Genomic DNA, 22,338 nt, shown 5'->3' with positions numbered 1-22,338 from the left:
ATGGAGCGTTGCGCCGTGATTGGCTCAGTGTTCTGTCACTCATTGTGACACTACGTCACCGCCAAGTCTATGGGTAGAGCTAGAAAATTCTAGCCCCTTGGGTGCTGCCATAGAGTTACATTAGAAGTGCCATTGGCCACAGATAAAATGAAGTCGAATCAAGTTGTATGTACAGTAGCTTTGATTGGCGGCCTATGCATATTTGTAAACAACAGTTGGTGCACAAAATCTAAGGAAGTCTCGAGGTTTTGCTCACCTGAGGTAGAGTATCTCATGATAAGCTGAAGACCACACTATGTGAAACCAGATGGAAAACAACTCTGGACCACCTTTACACCACACACAGAAACCCATACAAGCTCTCCCTCGCCCTCCATTTGGCAAATCTGACCATAATTCTATCCTCTTGATTTCCTGCCTAGAAGCTAAAACTAAAACAGGAAGCACCATTGACTCGGTCAATAAGAAAGTGGTCAGACAAAGCAGATGCTAAACTACAGGACTGTTTTGCTAGCACTAATGAAGCTGCCAGTTTGCTCTGTTCTGTGAATGGAGTAGTACACAGCGTTGTACGAGATCTTCAGTTTCTTGGCAATTTCTCGCATGGAATAGCCTTCATTTCTCAGAACAAGAATAGAATGATGAGTTTCAGAAGAAAGTTCTTTGTTTCTGGCCATTTTGAGCCTGTAATCGAACCCACAAATGCTGATGCTCCAGATACTCAACAAGTCTAAAGGCCAGTTTTAATGGTTATTTAATAAGTACAGCAGTTTTCAGCTGTGCTTACATAATTGCAAAGGGATTTTCTAATGATCAATTAGCCTTTTAAAATGATAAACCTGGATTAGCTAACACAATGTGACATTGGAACACAGGAGTGAGGGTTGCTGATAATGGGCCTCTGTACGCCTATGTAGATATTCCATAACAAAATTGTTGTTTCTAGCTACAATAGTCCTTTACGACATTAACCATGTCTACACTGTATTTCTGATCAATTTGATGTTATTTTAATTGACAAAAAAAAAAAGTTTTTCTTTCAAAAACAAGGACATTTCTAAGTGACCCCAAACGTTTGAACGTAGTGTATAGAAAGTTTTCAGACCTACTTCACGCGGCTATGACCGTAAGCGGTGCGTGTTAATGTTCAGACCAAGCATTAGGGTTCTTTAACAAAACACCCCCATACAGAAGACGCCTTCCTCCAATGACTCTTATGTGTAATGTAATGGAACAAATAGTCATGATCAAGGGCTAGGTTTTACGGTAGGAGCGTCTCAAGGATCCCATATAGCAACAGCCATAGCCTCTCTCCGGCCTAAGTCAGTGTTGCAGCTGTGCGCCTGCGTACGGTAGTCCCATGTGTTGTGAATACATGCATTGTCAAAGTTGAGTGCTAGCTAGCTATTTTACAACTGGAGCTGTGGCTTCTACAGACATACTTGCGTACCAGTTGGAATATGGAGAGTGAGTATCCTAACCTGTCTTTTTTAAACGAACTATGAACATGAATCCATTCGTTGTTCATTATTTAAAGATTAGCTAGCTACACGTTTACGAACGTTAGCATATGTGTTGTTCCTAGCTACATCTCACAACATTAGCTAAAATGCTAACTGATAACGTAACATTTGTTCTCTTATCTTCTAGGACTCGTGCAGGCTAGCCTACCTCCTGATCAGGGACACATTCTGGGTATAGTGGTGGGTATCCTACGGTGCTGTTGTGATACTGTCGTGTTCGCTATCATTATGTAGCCAGGAATTAGGTTGGACACAACCTGAGACAGGCATTTATAGAAAGCCTTCCACTGCAACTAGGTAGTCTGCTGTTAGGATCTAATCACAGACACTCTTTAACATATTCACCATTATAAACTGGGTGGTTCGCAAACGAACCAATAGAATGAACGGGTAGCAGCCCTAGATTTGTGTTGGAACTATATCTTGTGGAAGGATGGAATAGTATGAGTAAATTCATACTATGTCATTCATTATTTGAATATGTTGGTAACCCGTTGTATAAAAGTGATAATGCTTTCAAAGCCAGTGTTTGGAGGATATAATGGCATGGTTTGCCGGGCCCTCTACGAATATATCCTTCAAACACCAGCTTCTCAGGCATTATCACTTAAATATGCTGTCACATAGCCTAAGTGTTTTCAGTTGTGCAGACAAGCTAGCTACATAGCCTAACTAGCCTGTTAGTTATAGTTGTCTCATGATGGGATATGTCTGTTCTGGTGCCCATACAGTCTCAGAGTGATAAGCAGGCAGAGATGTTCACAAATGGCTTTCTGAAGAACAGTTTACCGGGTATGAGCAAGAAGGAAATCGGCGACTTCATGCTTCGCAAGGCTGTGGTTCTAAAGTATGCGAAAAAGGAGAAGAAAAAGAAAAACAAAAAGAGAGCCAAGGGTCTCAATGCTAAACAAAGGAGAGAGATGAAGGTCTTTCAGCTGAAACCAGAGCATCAAAAGTTTGTACATGCTTTTTCCTTGTAGTAGGACTAAATATGTTGTTTATACTTCTCAGACATGTTAGAGGTTTACATCCTAATAAGGCGTATTTATTTTTTTACACGCTTGTTATTATTTTTTTTATCTCTGCAGATATGAGCTTTTCTTGCCCTTGCATGAGCTATGGGAACAGTACATCAGAGATCTGTGCAACGGATTGAAACCAGAGAGGTAAGAAAAGCATTTTGTTTGGTTCATGTAGGACAAAGCTTTTTGTATGGCTAGAATGTTAAATCCTAATAACATGACATCTATGTTGAAGCAACCCACAGACAATTCAGCAGAGGCTGTTGAAGGCTGATTTTCATGGTGCCATTCTTACAGGTGAGAGTTTGTTTATTTGGTCCAAAAACGTTTGCTGTTACTGTCACTAATCGATGCCAGTCTTCAGGATCTTAATTAGCACATCTATGGCACATTGTATATATATTCATGTGTATGTAATGATCACCAACGTTTTTGCGTGTGTGAAACAGTGGCCAGGTCCAAATGCCCCTCGTATGTAGGCACCACAGGAATCCTAGTGCAGGAGATGAAACATGTTTTCAAAATCATCACAAAGGAGGACAAACTGAAAGGTTTGTACGCCACATTTCAGTACCTTTTTGTTTAGGTATTCGTTAAGTCTGCTGTTATTGAACTGTTTTTCAACTGCCAAACTGACATTCTATTTTCTTCCTTATCTCTCCTTCTTCTGCAGTCATACCGAAGCGAAACAGTGTGTTTGCTGTGGAGATCGATGGCTTTGTCTCCCATATCTACGGTAGCAAGTTTGAACTCCGCTCAAGCGAGCGATCCGCAAAGAAATTTAAAGTCAAAGGAACCATAGACCTGTGATCCTGTTGGAGTGTAGTAATGAGACTGAGCTCAGAGGCTCAAAGGACAGAGAAGTAAACAACTCCTGTCAGGATCTATAATAAGGACTATCACCATCTTCAATTTTATTTTCAAGTCATACGGGAACCTCGGCTTCTTGTTTTGGATGCAAGTCCTGTTCTATAGCATTTTATACTGTGGCAAAGACAGAAGACCTGACAAACTCAAAGCAATCAGAACATAGTTGTGATTAGAGAGCATTTGTGTTGGTATTTTCTTTTTTTGTAAACGTGTCCATTGATTGGTCAATGATTTAATTGTAAATACATTGATCTGTTTTGAGCAACACTACCTATGTCCACAAGGTGGCACTAAATCAATCTGCTTCAATGTATGTACAATAAACATATCTATCTCTATAAATTGTTGTCAAATGACAGATTACATTTCCTTGATCACCTAGTTTGAAGTAACACAATGAGTTACAATACAATGATACTACTATGTGGAAACTGAAAATGTGCCTGTCTTTGGCATGCAAGATGCTTAATTTCCCGATAATTTGGGAATTTCCTAGTTGCTCAACTTTTTATGAGGTACCTGTTGTATATTGTTGGTTTGGATGTTGGTTTGTCAATTGAAGTGGCGTAGATACTAAACATTGCTGACCTGAAATTTTCATTTGGTAGTTGAGTTGCATTGACAAGTAGGTATCTCTGTTGGCGTTTGGATTGCTCATATTTGTTTCTTAACCATGAGTGTGATTTTGTCAACTTTTTATGCTATTACAATAATGACAACTGAGTAATTGAATTTATATATATCTTTTAATCAATTTAATAGACAAAGCATTTGCTGTCTGTCTTGTAAAATATTGTAACATTTTATTTCCCTCATTTCCCAGTAAAAAACCTATCCCTGTTCTAAGTAGTGTGCTGATGCATGAGATATTTAGTTTTTTGGGCAGGTGGTGTGTATGAGACTGACTGGAAGGGAACCACTTATTGTCATCACTTCCTTCTTCACTGGGACTTCAAATATGCTTTCTACTTTCTTTTCACAGGGTGTAAGGTCTTGGTCAAGAGGGCTGGTGAATCAGTCCGTGCAATGCAACACATGCGTCTATGACCTCATTTGATGCTGCAAAAAGCATAATTTTTTATTCAACCTTGTATGTGTAATATTCAAGTCCACTGTTTCTAGCATGCATGTGCTATGTTTATTTGTTCAGCCCTGGTGACTTGGCATTCCATGCTAAAGAATAGCCATACTGGGGCATATTGTGTTCCCTCATTAAAAAAAAAACACAGGATGCACATTAACCAGATTTCACAATTCTTTTGTTCTACTTCTGTATTCTTGTAAAGCGTAGAGCTGGTTGGAAATCTGTCATATTTGTCATGGTATAATGGCCGGTAAGAGTATTCCTTGAAACAATGTCTTAATCTTTTTCTCCACCTGTACAGTCTTTGCTGTATTCTGCTCAACCAGACAGACAAAATTGGGGTTGTTCTTTAAATGTTGGTTGTTGACAGTCAGTTGATGATGGTCTGTTTTAAAAATAGAATGATGCCTTTTTGGTAAACATCAGGCACAGTTAAACTGTACTTTCATGTGTTTTTTTTCTACTGAAAAAAGGCCAACCTTGTTAGCTGTAACTACTCTTGCACCTAGTTCAATGATACACACATTTGAGCTAACACAACACTATTACATTGTTTACTCATTCTTAGTTGTGATAGTTGTGTTTAAAGAAGATATGGCCTCTGAAAATGGCACTTTGTGCATTTGCTTTTTTAATCTGCGTGTTCCATCGTAAGGTGGCCTGAGAAGATCACTTGTGATTGTGAAGTCATTAAATGTTTTCAATGCTTCCCTATCAGAAGTTGGTCTTTGTGTAGGCCTATGTCCTAGTTTAAACAACATTCCATAAGAGTGATCCATCAAGAGAACACTTTCTCATACTACCGAATATTTGTGGTTTTCCCCAGAGCGAGTGTCTGATCAACATGCAGCAAAATCATTTGTGATTTTCCATTCAATGCTGCTTTTCAATTATAGCAAGTTCATTGTTTTGTTTTTCAGCTGCAACCATTAGCTAGTATCACTAACCGTCATTATATTCCTATAATTTATAGCCATGTGATTTTTTTCCTATCATTATATTGTTATTCATATTTCTGCTTAAAGCTGGAATCCTTGGTTGCTACGTACATTTTTGGACCTATAAATGGATGATAAACTGAACGGGTTATGGTAGTAGGTGCCAGGTGCACCGGTTTAAGTGTATCAAGTACTGCACACTGCTGTGTTTTTCACTCCACAGTTTCCTGTGTTTTATCAAGAATGGTCCATCAAAAGAGGGTGTAACTCAGTATTAGGAATGTGTTCCAAATGTTTTGTACACCTCAATTCAGCAGGGCATGGACTCGACAAGGTGTCAAGTGTTCCACATGGTGCTGGCCCATGTTGTCTCCAATGCTTCCCACAGTTGTGTCAAGTTGACTGGATGTCCTTTGGGTGGTGGACCATTCTTGATACACACGGAAAAAGGTTGATTCTGAAAAACCCAGCAGCATTGCAGTTCTATGCAAATAGTCTGGGTAGCCATTTGATTAGCCGTTCAGGAGTCATATGACTTGGGGGTAGAAGCTGTTAATACTTTTGGACCTAGACTGATTGAAGTGGGTTGAACAAGTGACATCAATAAAGGATCCTAGCTTTCACCTAGATCTACCTGGTCAGTCTGTCATGGAAAGAACCGTTCTTAATGTTTTGTACACTCATATCCATTGATTCTTGAAGAATTATAAATGCCACATGAGCTTAGGTTAACTGTTTTTTACTCCAGTGTTTGTAAACATTGTACATGTAAACAAACACCGTATAGCCTCAAAACATGGTGATATCATGGATGATCAGTCCTTGCATCCATAGCTCTCTCTATGAATGTGAGAGTGTTTACATTTCTCCAAGGCCCATCCCTCAGCTTTTTACCAAAACACTGGCGGGAAGACAGCTTTATTATTGTTTCAATTAAGGATGCTAGCTCTAATGCTGTCCAACAGGGGTTTTCCTGTATTCATAGTCCTAGTCATAGAATTTGCATTTACAATACTTGTATTTACTGTAATTTAACAGGATCTCTATGCCCGAGTCACATCCCGTCATGTTTTGGAATCTGGTCTTGCCTGTTTTCCTTCTTTCTAATTGCTCTCTCTCTCTCTCTCTCTCTCGCTCCCAGTCAAGTTGTTTTGGAACTCCCCATGCTGTGCGACTCAACAGGAAATGTGAGTTTCACATATAAAGGACCTCTTGTGGCAACTCACTCTTCATTACAGAAACTACTACTTGACACTGACAAAACCTACTGTATGGTGGTCAAACGGGAACTAAGCGATTTACTACCGAGACACAGACTGCTGCAGCGTAAACAAGATATTAATCACAAAACAGAAAGTAAAAGGTACAATTTATTATTTTTCACTATACATTTATTCGATCATTAGTGACATAGGCCTACCATTTTGTCTCATGTGTAAACTTAATGTCATTTTATTGTTATTTACATTGTATTTACAATTTGTGAATGTTTTGTGAATTTCCTGTAGTGTTGTAATCCAGCTCATCATGGTGGACCAGCTGGCTTTCACGCAAGAGAACAGAGAGCGGATCCAGGCAGTGGAGAACTCCTTTGGCCCCTCTGGGAAGTCCCTGTTCAGACCTGGCCGGGTCTTGATAGGCGAGGGGCGGCTGATGAAGCTGTGTCGACGCCGCCCACAGCCCAAAGTATTTTACTTGTTTAATGACATTTTGGTCTACGGTAGCATCATCCTTCATGGACACTGGCACAAGAACCAGCAGATAATCTCCCTGGAGGATATCCAGCTAGAGGACCTGGAGGACGGGGTCAGCATGGAGAACCAGTGGCTGATCCGCACCCCACGGAAGTCATTTTACGTGTCAGCTGCCTCTGCTGAGGAGAAGCATGCCTGGATGAAGCACATCGAAGACTGCAAGTTCAAGCAGCTGCAGCATGCCGGCTGCCAGCCCGGATGCACCTTCGCCACCACCTGGATCCCTGACCGGGCGTCCGCCATCTGCATGCGCTGCTCTAAAACATTTCGGGTCAACAAACGTCGCCACCACTGTCGTCGCTGCGGCTTCGTCGTCTGCAACACCTGCTCCAAGAACCGGGCCGTAATCTGCCACATCTCTACTAAGCCTGTGAGGGTATGTCGACTGTGTCACCTCAGTCTCCAGGACCATGGGGCGCTGACCCAGGACGAGGTGCGTTTACGGGGGGACAGTGATGGGAGGAACTGCTCTGATGAATACGAACTGGTCATGCCTGAGTACGAGGCGACTATCGTCAATGAGGCAGATGAGCGGGTAGATGACCACGCACCACACAAGTGGGTTGAGTCTCAGATCAACTCTCGGTCCCCGTATAACTATTTAAAACCGCACCATCAAAGTCCCAATCTCACTGGCTTGTCAAGCCACTTGACTTGACTTGAATTGGACTTTTGGACAATGTGAGAGGACACTGAAAAGTATTTACTGAATGAGTATGTGGTGGAGAAGTGTCAAATCAAGACGTTACATGATCACATGTAATCAGAAATATTGTGCAAATATGAACACTACTGGATCAATATATTCCTGTTAATATACCTTTGAGTGTATTGGGGGGGGGGGGGCTTATTTGTGTGATCCGTTTGATAAATGTTAACCTGTATTATGCATTGTTGACTGTCCAATATACACACACGCAGCATCTTTGTTTACATGAAATATTTTGCACTGAATACTTTTATATTCATCCTATACTTATCTTCTCTAAAAAAAAGGCATGTTGACTAAGATAACGTGCCCATATTATGTGTACCTGCAATTATAACTCTAAATGACAATACCTATACTTGTTTATCACATTCACATCAACCATTTACCTATAAAATAAAAAATATTTTGATAGCAACCTTTTGTCATCCTTGTCCCGAACACCTGGTAAGACTGCTTTGTTGACCTCCAAACAGCTGTAATCAAACTATTAAGTGCTTAGTGTTACAAAAGTCCAGCAGACACATGAAACAGTCCTGGGGCAACAGGTGCAGTAAATAAGCCTTCAGAGAAAGTTCTTCCGTCACTTGATTTTCCTAACTCTAGTGTTGTCATTGGCAATACTCAGGCCAACTGCCAATGACATTTTGGAAAGAACATTCAAATGCAACATGTCTATCATGAACACTTTATCTAGAAGTCTTTGCTAGGTAAAGCTCCGCCTTAGTTCACTGGTCACCATAACAACACCCACCAGTAGGAAAAATGATTTTTTGGGGGTTGAAATTGGAGACAAAACTCCCTCACTCACTTTAAGCATCACCTATCTGAGCAGTTTACACAGCCCATCTGTAAATAGCCCATCCAACTACCTACCTCATCCCCATATTGTTTTTATTTACTTTTTTTTGCACACCAGTATTTCTACATCATCATCATCTGCACATCTATCACTCCAGTGTTAATTTGCTAAATTGTAATTACTCTGCTACTATGGCCTATTTATTGCCTTACCTCCCTAATCTTACTACATTTGCACACACTCTATATATATTTTTATATTGTGTTACTGACTGTACGTTTGTTTATTCCATGTGTAACTCTGTGTTGTTTTTTTGTCGCACTGCTTTGCTTTATCTTGGCCAGGTCACAGTTGGAAATGAGAACTTGTTCTCAACTGGCCTACTTGGTAAAATAAAGGTGAAATAAAATAAAAAATACAAAATAACACTTCAAAGGCATTTCAAACAAAATCAGTTTAAATTGTCTACTGTCTAAAAGGTTTTTCAACGAAGATGTAAGACTGCTCTCACATCCCAGACTACCAATAAAGTGGTGATGTAATATGATATCGTGAGACTTCAAACCATTGGAATTTGAAAAAGCTGCGATTAAACTGTTTATTAGTAAGCCACTCCTACAAGACTAACAACCATCTCTCAGAAACGAATGACATAACTTCTTAGATTATTAATCTCGAGGAGAAATTTCATATCTTTCTCTGTATGATGTTATGACAACCTCCATGACTACATTTGCTTGCAAAGAAGGAACAAGGAAACGTCTAGGAAAGAAAAATGCACAGAGGCATCATAACAAACAACCTTTGCACATACTTCAAAAAGTGCTTTGATACCTTAAGATTCTAGTATTATTCAAAAGTCTACATTTGAAACATTGAAAAAGAGGAACTATGTCACATTGCGTACCATTTCAGAAAGCCAGAACAAAAATACTGCGTAATTGCGTCAGATGAGATACCATTCTGTTACGTGCATGCATCTGTCCAGGCGAGATTACATTGCGTAGCATTGTCTTCCTTTTCTTCCAAATAACGTGTTAAGTGGTTGAATTTCCCTTTACGAAACTGTCAGTGGATTCACTGAAACAACATGTTTTCTGGCTTAATGATGTCATACTAAAAGTTTGTGGTGATCATACAAGTCATCTTTGACCTTTACTTAATTTATCATGATTTTCATATAAACACTTCAGTACAGAGCATTACAAAAAGTGTCCAAGATTTTCCCAATTAGTTCATTCTAGGACTAGGTGGGACTTATCACCATTATGCGCCAGAAGTATCAAGGCCGGTTTCTCAGAAGTACTCATCTCTTACCATGTTCACAACACATGAGTCGCTTGAGATCCCAGGCACACTTACAAGAGGAGTGATCAGGGTTATTTTGTCATTGTCTTTGTTGCAAATAAATGTCATTTCAGTGCAGAATATTGGCAACAAATGATGCCCTACAGTACAAATAAAGTGCACCATATTGATTAACTGCTGGACTGTTCATACAAGAGAAGATTCAATCATACCGCTACATTCAGAGGTAAAACATTCTCATCTAAAACCAAACAAATGTGTACATTAAAGGGCAATTCCACCACTTTTCCACCTCACATTCATTATCTCCAGTGCCATACCAGTGTCTTACATGCAGTATGTAAAACCAGCGTGTTTTTATGATCTGTGGTTAAAAAGATAAGAAAGGTCATAAAAAAAATGCTTCTCTATGACATAACAGGCTAGGAGTAAAAGTAACAAAACCGTGATTTTCAAAAAAAGTTTCTAGCCAGAGGGTATTTTCTTGCTCCTCACGTCACTGCGAGTCTCAAAGTGTTTGAAAATCACTGTTTTTAAATATGTTCTAACTTTGGATGATGTCATTGGGTAGAACTTTTAACTTCATATTTTCACATATGTAGACACTGGTATTGGTCTGGAGATAATGAAAATCACGTGAAAAAGTGGTGGAATTGCCCATTAAGTGCTTTATCAAAGAATATGATCAGATATTGGGTGACATGACAGGTCTGACATGAGCCTCAATGTATTAACTCCATAAGGCCTCTTCCAGTGAAGGTTATTTCAGTCTCCAAAAATAAGCTGGAGTTGAATGAGTACAAAAAGTTGTTTCTTTCAAAAGGCAGCAAATGTGTGTTCTAAGTTCCTCCAGATATTCCGTCTGTGTAGATCAGTCCCCATATCTCACCTCTGCTCTCAGTTCCTTTGTGATATAACTGAGTAGGGCAGCAGTAACCTGCTGCTGGAGAGTAGCATTCCCTATGACCAGAGCGGTCAGCTGGGCCAGGTCTGTCCAGTCCAGTGAGCCCAAAACGGCCATGATATCAGCATAGAGCCTCTGCTGCTGGTGGGGAGGCAGCTCCATGATGATCTGAGGGAGAGGTCTGAACTGTTCACTGGTCATCCACCATCCCAACAGGCCACCTACTGCACCACCTAAAGAGCCACACAAACGAGATCTGTGTTAGAAGATCAAGAGGGGAGAAGAGCTGCAGCCCACAGATGGTTAAACACTCATGGTTTTAAGATCTACAGAGAAGACAGAAATACCAATGGTGGAGGTGTGGCTGTTTATATTCAGAACCACATTCCTGTAAAGCTTAGAGAGGATCTCATGTGAAATACTGTTGAAGTAATATGGCTACAGGTTCATCTGCCTCACATAAAGCCCATTCTGGTGGGAAGCTGCTAAAGACCATCAAGTGCTAACAGTCAGTATCTGGATAACGTGTGAAATGCTTGATTATGTATGTGATATCTTTAGAGAGGTATACTTTCTAGGTGATTTAAATATTGACTGGATTTCATTAGGCTGCCCACTCAAGAGAAAGCTTCAAATTGTAACAAGTGCCTGCAACCTGGTTCAGGTTGTAAGTCAACCTAGCTACAAACAGTACAGAAATGAAATCATCAACATGTATTTATTAAATCTTTACTAATGCTGCAGAAATGAGCTTGAAAGCAGTATCCAAATCCATCGGCTGTAGTGATCACAATATAGCAGGCATAGTTCCAAAGGCTGGGCCTAATATAGTGTGTAAGAGGTCATACAATATGTTTTGTAGTGATTCCTAGGTTGTTGATGTGAAGAATATTTGTTGGTACGTGGTGTGTAATGACAAACAACCAGACGCTGCACTTGACACATTTATGAAATTGCTTATCCCAGTTAATAATAAGCATTCACCCATTAGGAAAATTACTGTAAAAATGTTAAATCCCCATGGATTGATGAGGAATTGAAAAAAATGTTATAGTTGAGAGGGATGAGGCCAAAAAGATTGCAAATATGTCTGGCTGTACAACCAATTGGCAAATGTACTGCAAATTGAGAAATCATCTGACTAAACTCAATAGAAAAGAAGAAGAAACTACACTATAAAACAAAGATAAATTACAAAAAATGATAGTAAAAAGCTTTGGAGAACCTTAAATGAAATTTCAGGCAAAAAGGCAAACCCCGCTCCATCATTCATTGAATCAGATTGAATCAGTCCATCATAAAACCATCTGATAATGCCAACTGCTTTAATGATTTTTTCTTTGGCAAGATTAGCAAACTTAGGCATGACATGCCAGCAACAAATGCTGACACTACACATTAGAGGTCGACCGATTAATAGGAATGGCCAATTAATTAGGGCCGATTTCAAGTTTTCATAACAATCGGAAATTGGTATTTTTGGACACTGATTATTATTTATTTTTTTACACCTTTATTTATCTAGGCAAGTCAGTTAAGAAATCATTCTTATTTTAAATGGCGGCCTAGGAACGGTGGGTTAACTGCCTTGTTCAGGGGCAGAAGGAACAGATTTTTACCTTGTCAGCTCGGGGATTCAATCTTGCAACCTTACGGTTAACTAGTCCAACGTTCTAACCACCTGCCTCACAAGGAGACTGCCTGTTACGCGAATGCAGTAAGAAGCCAAGGTAAGTTGTGAGCTAGCATTAAACTTATCTTATAAAAAACAATCAATCAATCATAATCACTAGTTAACTACACATGGCACTTCTCAACGGCTGGCCATGCCTTCCGCCTGGCTACTCCAACCTCGGCCAACCCCCCCCGCAGCTCCTCGCCCAAGCCTCTCCAGGTTCTCCTTTACCCAAATCCAGATAGCAGATGTTCTGAAAGAGCTGCAAAACCTGGACCCGTACAAATCAGCTGGGCTTGACAATCTGGACCCTCTATTTCTGAAACTATCTGCCGACATTGTCGCAACCCCTATTACCAGCCTGTTCAACCTCTCTTTCATATCGTCTGAGATCCCCAAGGATTGGAAAGCTGCCGTAGTCATCCCCCTCTTCAAAGGGGGAGACACCCTGGACCCAAACTGCTATAGACCTATATCCATCCTGCCCTGCCTATCTAAGGTCTTCGAAAGCCAAGTCAACAAACAGGTCACTGACCATCTCGAATCCCACCGTACCTTCTCCGCTGTGCAATCTGGTTTCCGAGCCGGTCACGGGTGCACCTCAGCCACACTCAAGGCACTAAACGATATCATAACCGCCATTGATAAAAGACAGTACTGTGCAGCCGTCTTCATCGACCTCGCCAAGGCTTTCGACTCTGTCAATCACCATATTCTTATCGGCAGACTCAATAGCCTCGGTTTTTCGGATGACTGCCTTGCCTGGTTCACCAATTACTTTGCAGACAGAGTTCAGTGTGTCAAATCGGAGGGCATGCTGTCCGGTCCTCTGGCAGTCTCTATGGGGGTGCCACAGGGTTCAATTCTCGGGCCGACTCTTTTCCCTGTATATATCAATGATGTTGCTCTTGCTGCGGGCGATTCCCTGATCCACCTCTACGCAGACGACACCATTCTATATACTTTCGGCCCGTCATTGGACACTGTGCTATCTAACCTCCAAACGAGCTTCAATGCCATACAGCACTCCTTCCGTGGCCTCCAACTGCTCTTAAACGCGAGTAAAACCAAATGCATGCTTTTCAACCGATCGCTGCCTGCACCCGCATGCCCGACTAGCATCACCACCCTGGATGGTTCCGACCTTGAATATGTGGACATCTATAAGTACCTAGGTGTCTGGCTAGACTGCAAACTCTCCTTCCAGACTCACATCAAACATCTGCAATCGAAAATCAAATCAAGAGTCGGCTTTCTATTCCGCAACAAAGCCTCCTTCACTCACGCCGCCAAGCTTACCCTAGTAAAACTGACTATCCTACCGATCCTCGATTTCGGCGATGTCATCTACAAAATGGCTTCCAACACTCTACTCAGCAAACTGGATGCAGTCTATCATAGTGCCATCCGTTTTGTCACCAAAGCACCTTATACCACCCACCACTGCGACTTGTATGCTCTAGTCGGCTGGCCCTCCTACATATTCGTCGCCAGACCCACTGGCTCCAGGTCATCTACAAGTCCATGATAGGCCAGACCCACTTATGGCAACATTTACATTACATTTAAGTCATTTAGCAGACGCTCTTATCCAGAGCGACTTACAAATTGGTGCTTTCACCTTATGACATCCAGTGGAACAGCCACTTTACAATAGTGCATCTAGGTCTTTTAAGGGGGGAGAAGGATTACTTTATCCTATCCTAGGTATTCCTTAAAGAGGTGGGGTTTCAGGTGTCTCCGGAAGGTGGTGATTGACTCCGCTGTCCTGGCGTCGTGAGGGAGTTTGTTCCACCATTGGGGGCCAGAGCAGCGAACAGTTTTGACTGGGCTGAGCGGGAACTGTACTTCCTCAGTGGTAGGGAGGCGAGCAGGCCAGAGGTGGATGAACGCAGTGCCCTTGTTTGGGTGTAGGGCCTGATCAGAGCCTGGAGGTACTGAGGTGCCGTTCCCCTCACAGCTCCGTAGGCAAGCACCATGGTCTTGTAGCGGATGCGAGCTTCAACTGGAAGCCAGTGGAGAGCGGAGGAGCGGGGTGACGTGGAGAGAACTTGGGAAGGTTGAACACCAGACGGGCTGCGGCGTTCTGGATGAGTTGTAGGGGTTTAATGGCACAGGCAGGGAGCCCAGCCAACAGCGAGTTGCAGTAATCCAGACGGGAGATGACAAGTGCCTGGATTAGGACCTGCGCCGCTTCCTGTGTGAGGCAGGGTCGTACTCTGCGGATGTTGTAGAGCATGAACCTACAGGAACGGGCCACCGCCTTGATGTTATTTGAGAACGACAGGGTGTTGTCCAGGATCACGCCAAGGTTCTTAGCGCTCTGGGAGGAGGACACAATGGAGTTGTCAACCGTGATGGCGAGATCATGGAACGGGCAGTCCTTCCCCGGGAGGAAGAGCAGCTCCGCAACACCCATCCGTAGCACACGCTCCAGCAGGTGTATCTCACTGATCATCCCTAAAGCCAACACCTCATTTGGCCGCCTTTCGTTCCAGTACTCTGCTGACTGTGACTGGAACGAACTGCAAAAATCACTGAAGTTGGAGACTTTTATCTCCCTCACCAACTTCAAACATCAGCTATCCGAGCAGCTAACCGATCGCTGCAGCTGTACATAGTCTATTGGTAAATAGCCCACCCATTTTCACCTACCTCATTCCCATACTGTTTTTATACTGTTTTTTATTTATTTACTTTTCTGCTCTTTTGCACACCAATATCTCTACCTGTACATGACCATCTGATCATTTATCACTCCAGTGTTAATCTGCAAAATTGTATTATTCGCCTACCTCCTCATGCCTTTTGCACACATTGTATATAGACTGCCCCTTTTTTTCTATTGTGTTATTGACTTGTTAATTGTTTACTCCATGTGTAACTCTGTGTTGTCTGTTCACACTGCTATGCTTTATCTTGGCCAGGTCGCAGTTGCAAATGAGAACTTGTTCTCAACTAGCCTACCTGGTCAAATAAAGGTGAAATAAAAATGGTTGATGATATTACTAGTTTATCTAGCGTGTCCTGTGTTGCATATAATCGATGAGGTGCATATTCGCAAAAAAGGACCGTCGTTGCTCCAATGTGAACCTAACCATAAACATCAATGCCTTTCTTAAAATCAATACACAGAAGTATATATTTTAAAACCTGCATATTTTGCTAAAATAAATCCAGGTTAGCAGGCAATATTAACCAGGTGAAATAGTGTCACTTCTCTTGCGTTCATTGCACGTAGAGTCAGTATATATGCAACAGTTTGGGCCGCCTAATTTGATAGAATTTTACGTAATTATGACATAACATTGAAGGTTGTGCAATGTAACAGGAATATTTAGACTTATGGATGCCACCCGTTAGATAAAATACGGAACGGTTCCGTATTTCACTGAAAGAATAAACGTCTTGTTTTCGAGATGATAGTTTCCGGATTCTACCATATTAATGACCTACGGATCGTATTTCTGTGTGGGACTATGTTATAATTAAGTCTATGATTTGATAGAGCAATCTGACTGAGCGATGGTAGGCACCAGCAGGCTCGTAAGCATTCATTCAAACAGCACTTTTGTGCGTTTTGCCAGCAGCTCGTCGCTGTTCTTCAAGCATTGAGCTGTTTCTGACTACAAGCCTATCAACTCCAGAGATTACGCTGGTGTAACCGGTGTGAAACGGCTAGCTCGTTAGCGGGGTGCGCGCTAATAGCGTTTCAAACGTCACTCACTCTGAGACATGGAGTGGTTGTTCCCCTTGCTCTGCAAGGACCGCGGCTTTTGTGGAGTGATGGGTAACGCTACTTCGAGGGTGGCTGTTGTCGATGTGTTCCTGGTTCGAGCCCAGGTAGGGGCGAGGAGAGGGACAGAAGCTATACTGTTACACTGGCAATACTAAAGTGCCTATGAGAACATCCAATTGTCAGTGAAATACAAATCGTATAGAGAGAAATTGTCCTATATGTCCTATAATAACTACAACCTAAAACTTCTTACCTGGGAATATTGAAGACTCCTGTTAAAAGGAACCAACAGCTTTCATATGTTCTCATGTTCTGAGCAAGGAACTTAAACGTTAGCTTTTTTTACATGGCACATATTGCACTTTTACTTTCTTCTCCAACACTTTGTTTTTGCATTATTTAAACCAAATTGAACATGTTTCATTTTATTTGAGGCTAAATTGATTTTATTGATGTATTATTTTAAGTTAAAATAAGTGTTAATTCAGTATTGCGCGACCCCAAATTACAACCAATTAATTGCAGCATTACCACAAAAATGGAAGAGGCAAGTAGAAGGGGGAAAAAGTAAGGAACTTGTATGTCGGCCATGTATTACAGAACATAAATGGTTAAAGAAAAGTGTGATAAATAAAAACATATACCAATTTCATTTAAGGACCAAAAAACTGACAGCTGTGCCATATAAATGGCAAAATAGTTGGGAAGAGATTTTCGATGTACCCATTCCATGGCACATGGTTTCTGAATTAATATGCAAAACAAGGCCGGATTCAAAACTTCAAATTTTTCAATATAAATTACTATACAAAATTCTTGCAACTAATAGAATGTTATATATATGGGGGATACAATCTTCCCAGCTCTGCAGATTCTGCTGTGAGGAGGCAGAGTCATTAGATCATTTATTTTCGTATTGTCCATATGTAGCTCGTTTTTGGTCACATATCCAGGAATGACTGAAGAATTGCAACATTTGCCTAGAACTAACGCTACAGATAGCAATACTGGGTGATTTGAAAAGCCATAGTCAATCAATCAATAATATAATTATTATTTTAGCAAAAATGTTTATTTTTTATTTACAATCTGTAGAATCTATGAGAATAGGAAGGTTCAATTATTTTGTGAAGCATCACAGCACAGTTGAAAAATATATGGCAAATAGAAATCCGAAATGGATGATATTGAGATATAGATGGGAGGGGTTGAATGGAGCTGAAGGGTGAGACTAATAACAAGATAAACAATGTAAAGCATACGGGATCTGTAAAATGTATATAGGTTCGGAACTTTTGTGAAATATATAGTTACAAATAGAAGAGGAAGGACTAAGAACAAACAAGAGAGAACTATTGTAAAGTAGACTGTTTCTGTAAAATGTGTATAAGATGTATAAATTGAAGGTCGAAGCAGAAGTGTTTATTCGTTTACTCCAATTGGGGGGATCGGCGGTAGGGTTTGCAGGGAATAATAATAAAAGTATATTCTTTAAAAAAGTATGTATGTCTATATAGGTATGTGTATGTATATATGTATGCATGCGTGTATGGATATATATATTTACCCAAAAAATATGGGGGATTGGAAATGATGCAGACAATTACATTGGAAGCAACATTCTTTCCGCAATATTAAGCTGATCCACCCTCTAAAAAAATAAAATTAAAAAAAGAGTTACCTGTCTAACAGAACATAGAGGGTGTTCTACAATAGAAGCCACTCCAACAAAATCCTGGTAGAAACAGGAATTCCCCAGGGCATTGAGTAAAGCCAGTGTGTCTATGAATGCGGATGCCTCAACACTATACACGTCAGCTACCACAGCGACTGAAATGACAGCAACACTTTAACAAAGAGCTGCCATTAGTTTCAGAATTGGTGGCAAGGAATAGGTTAGTCCGAAATATTTAAAAAAACGAAAAGTATTGTATTTCGGACAAATCATTCACTAAACCCTAAACCTACACTAAATCTTGTAATGAATAACGTGGAAATTGAGCAAGTTGCGGAGACTAAACTGCTTGGAATAACCCTGGATTGCAAACGGTCATGGTCAAAACATATTGATACTACAGTAGCTAGGATGGGGAGAAGTCTGTCTATAATAAAGCGCTGCTCTGCATTCTTAACAGCACTATCAACACAGCAGATCCTACAGGCCCAAGTTGTCGCACCTGGACTACTGTTCAGTCGTGCGGTCAGCTGCCACAAAGAGGGACTTTTTAAAAAGATGGAACATTTTAATTGGCTCAGAACAGGGCAGCACAGCTGTCCCTTGGATGCACAGAACATTTCTACCCGAATGCTATACTTTATAAGCAGACTGCATATACCCTGAAAATCTCATAGCTGCACACACACAGAGAGCTAACATAGTCAATCTCTCCTGGCTCAAAGTGGAGGAGAGATTGGCTTCATCACTACTTGTATTTGTGAGAGGTATTGACATGATTGTGGACTACAGGAAAAAGAGGACCGAGCACGCTCCAATTCTCATCGACGGGGCTGCAGTGAAGCAGGTTGAGAGCTTCAAGTTCCTTGGTGTCCACATCACCAACAAACTAACATGGTCCAAGCACACCAAGACAGTCGTGAAGAGGGCACGACAAAATCTATTCCCTCTTAGGAGACTGAAAAGACTTGGTATGGGTCCTCAGATCCTCAAAAGGTTCTACAGCTGCACCATGGAGAGCATCCTGACTGGTTGCATCACTGCCTGGTATGGCAACTGCTCGCTAAATAACTCTACCTACATGTACATACTACCTCAACTTAGCGCACATTGATCTTGTACTGGTACCCCCCTGTATATAGTCTCGATATTGTTATTTTACTGCTGCTCTTTAATTACTTGTTACTTTTATTTCTTATCCATATTTTTTTAAACTGCATTGTTGGCTAGGGACTCGTAAGTAAGCATTTCACTGTAAGGTGAATGTGACTAATACAATTTGATTTGATGATTTACCGAGCTGTCTGTTTCAACTACTGGCACACAGCTCAGACACCCATGCAGTACAGAACAGACTATTGAAGGCGCACAGTACTACATAGTGCCATGATTACATGGAACTCTATTCCACATCAAGTAACTCATGCCAGCAGTAAAATTAGATTTAAAAAACAGATAAAATACACCTTATGGAACAGCAAGGAAACATAGACACATGCATACAAACACACAATAATATATGCACTATACACACATGTACACATGCATTTTGTGTTATAGATATGTGGTAGTAGAGTAGAAGCCTGAGGGCACACACTTAATATGTTGTGAAATCGGTTATGAATGTATTGTAATGTTTTTTAAATGTATAACTGCCTTTTATTTTATTTAAGCTTTATTTAACCAGGTAGGCTAGTTGAGAACAAGTTCTCATTTACAACTGCGACCTGGCCAAGATAAAGCGTAGCAATTCGACACATACAACAACACAGAGTTACACATGGAATAAACAAAACATACAGTCAATAATACAGTAGAACAAAAGAAAACAAAAAGTCTATATACAGTGAGTGCAAATGAGGTAAGTTAAGGAAATAAATAGGCCATGGTGGCAAAGTAATTACATTATAGCAATTAAACACTGGAATGGTAGATTGGCAGAAGATGAATGTGCAGGTAGAGATACTGGGGTGCAAAGGAGCAAAATAAATAAATACCAGTGTGGGGATGAGGTAGGTAGATAGATGGGCTGTTTACAGATGGGCTATGTACAGGTGCAGTGATCTGTAAGCTGCTCTGACAGCTGGTGCTTAAAGCTAGTGAGGGAGATGTGTCTCCAGCTTCATTCGTTCCAGTCATGGGCAGCAGAGAACTGGAAGGAAAGACAACCAAAGGAGGAATTGGCTTTGGGGGTGACCAGTGAGATATATCTGCTGGAGCGCGTGCTACGAGTGGGTGCTGCTATGGTGACCAGTGAGCTGAGATAAGGCGGGGCTTTACCTAGCAGACTTGTAGATAACCTGTAGTCAGTGGATTTGGCGACGAGTATGAAGCGAGTGCCAACCAACGAGAGCGTACAGGTCGCAATGGTGGGTAGTGTATGGGGCTTTGGTGACAAAACGGATGGCACTGTGATAGACTGCATCCAGTTTGTTGAGTAGAGTGTTGGAGGCTATTTTATAGATGTCATCACCGAAGTCGAGGATCGGTAGGATGGTCAGTTTTACGAGGGTATGTTTGGCAGCATGAGTGAAGGATGCTTTGTTGCGATATAGGAAGCCGATTCTAGATTGAATTTTGGATTGGAGATGCTTAATGTGAGTCTGGAAGGAGAGTTAAATTTGGCTGGACCCTAGGAAGAGTGGCTGCTGCCTTAAATAAAAATAAACACCCATATTTATCCAAATCTACCTCACCAATCATAACACAACATTGGCTGAGAATTATTCTACCCTAAATGCCATACTTTATAGGCCTACTGCATATACACTGAACATCTCATAGCTGCACTCAATACAATTGGTTTGAGAAAGGATATGGCTCCACCTTCTGGTTGAAGTATGGAAATGCAGACAATTATAATTATAGTTACTTAATTGATAGGATCCTTACCAACAGCAATCCCTGGGGGACCACCTAGAAGACCTCCTAAAAATGCAGTCCCTCCTGCCACTGCTGATCCTTTCCCAGAATTCTTCACTGCTGCTTTTATCTGCTGATTTGCAGACAGGTCACAGCATAGTTGCATGACATCATCCATACGTGGAGCCATTGTAGCTTCTCTCCCTGGTGTTATGGCAAGAGGGACACTGAAGATCAACATGCAACCAAGCCAACTCATCTGTCTCTAGTATACGAGTAAAAATAGCCACTACACTGGAAGAGATGTATGACTTGGCTTCTGTGAAATGCCCTTAAGACTAGGAGTATGCCATCTTCTGGTAATGAACTGCATTTACACTGCTGAGAGTAGCCTATACCGAAAGTAAAATAAACTATTGTTCATGAATGGTATAGGCCTTTTTCACTCCAAATGTTAACGAAACCAGGCAACTATATTATTGTAATCAATTCAGTTATCATATTTAGCATACAGAAACTGGGAAAATAACGGATGACTTAATGCAGACCATTGCCATGAGTCAAAAACTTCTCACACAAGATATTCGACATGCTTCCCTCGGATTTATGTTATAACCACAATAATAACGACCGCAGATAACAATAATTCTACTTCACTTCTGATATGTAGGCCTTTTATAATGGCGTTAAGACGACATATTGTTAGTGTGTGTCATCGTGTGGCCATCAGCTTTCTCTCTCCGTTAAAAGTGCGGCAATAACCTTTACATAACGACATAGTTGTCCCCAATACACAGGACGGACTCTCACGTTGTCCTACATGAAAATAGCCTAAAGTAAACATTGGTGGTGAATCCCTACCGTCAGATCTCGCACTTCGATGATGTGTAACTGTTTGTGTATAATGAGCGTTGGTAAAAAACAAATAGGACCGCGGTGAATGACGGGACATTCGTTTAGAACAAGCCCACATCTGTTAAAACGATTCGCTGTGGTTTGTTAGAAGCACAAAACAACACACAGCCAAATGAATAGGTCTCAGTAGGGCAACCTGGCATAAAAGTCGTTTACGCGACAAATATTTGCAACAAAGTTGCACGAAAAGTAATTGATACAATTCCCCCCTTTTCGTCATATTGTTGGGGCTCGTTTTGCAAGGCCCAGTGTTCAAGGTTGGTGGAGACTCCTCTTAAGAATCAATGAAATAATCTAAAATAACCAACTCCGCCCTTACGGGGCACCGGGCCATGCAAAACGAAGACGACCACTGTGGCGGACTGCAGACAGCTGTACAAAAAAAAAAAATCTTCCACTCTTATGTATTTTGACTTGTTATTATAGACCACACGCCTAGACTATTTGAAAGATTGGACATAGGTTGAAACCATGTATCTAGGTATGTTTCAAAGAAGGACACTTTTGTTAAATTGACAGCTAGTTGCCAAAATATGATGGCAAAGGTTAGTAAGTGCG

General features: G+C 41.1%; 3 protein-coding genes across 3 annotated transcripts; 2 read left to right on the top strand and 1 right to left on the bottom strand.

Moving 5' to 3' along the window:
• The first annotated feature begins 1,311 nt into the window (after nt 1-1,311).
• pop4 (POP4 homolog, ribonuclease P/MRP subunit) lies at nt 1,312-4,656 on the top strand. The gene is made up of 7 exons (XM_029638933.2): nt 1,312-1,467; nt 1,651-1,703; nt 2,255-2,478; nt 2,612-2,689; nt 2,781-2,842; nt 2,995-3,096; nt 3,219-4,656. The coding sequence occupies exons 1-7, from the start codon at nt 1,461-1,463 to the stop codon at nt 3,353-3,355; spliced, it is 663 nt and encodes a 220-aa protein (XP_029494793.1). The 5' UTR covers nt 1,312-1,460; the 3' UTR covers nt 3,356-4,656.
• Nucleotides 4,657-6,600: 1,944 nt separating this feature from the next.
• On the top strand, nt 6,601-8,318 carry LOC115111101 (pleckstrin homology domain-containing family F member 2-like). The gene is made up of 2 exons (XM_029636981.2): nt 6,601-6,800; nt 6,946-8,318. The coding sequence occupies exons 1-2, from the start codon at nt 6,601-6,603 to the stop codon at nt 7,847-7,849; spliced, it is 1,104 nt and encodes a 367-aa protein (XP_029492841.1). The 3' UTR covers nt 7,850-8,318.
• Nucleotides 8,319-9,269: 951 nt separating this feature from the next.
• LOC115112115 (protein C19orf12 homolog) lies at nt 9,270-22,043 on the bottom strand. The gene is made up of 3 exons (XM_029638930.2): nt 21,727-22,043; nt 20,896-21,069; nt 9,270-11,147 (listed from the first exon to the last, which is right to left on the bottom strand). Exons 1-3 carry the CDS (start codon nt 21,836-21,838, stop codon nt 10,882-10,884), a joined length of 552 nt encoding a protein of 183 aa, XP_029494790.1. The 5' UTR covers nt 21,839-22,043; the 3' UTR covers nt 9,270-10,881.
• Nucleotides 22,044-22,338: the final 295 nt, after the last annotated feature.

This window comes from Oncorhynchus nerka, linkage group LG27 (genome assembly GCF_034236695.1).
Source record: "Oncorhynchus nerka isolate Pitt River linkage group LG27, Oner_Uvic_2.0, whole genome shotgun sequence".
NCBI classification, from domain to species: domain Eukaryota; kingdom Metazoa; phylum Chordata; class Actinopteri; order Salmoniformes; family Salmonidae; genus Oncorhynchus; species Oncorhynchus nerka.
This window is presented reverse-complemented; position numbering and strand designations above follow the sequence as displayed.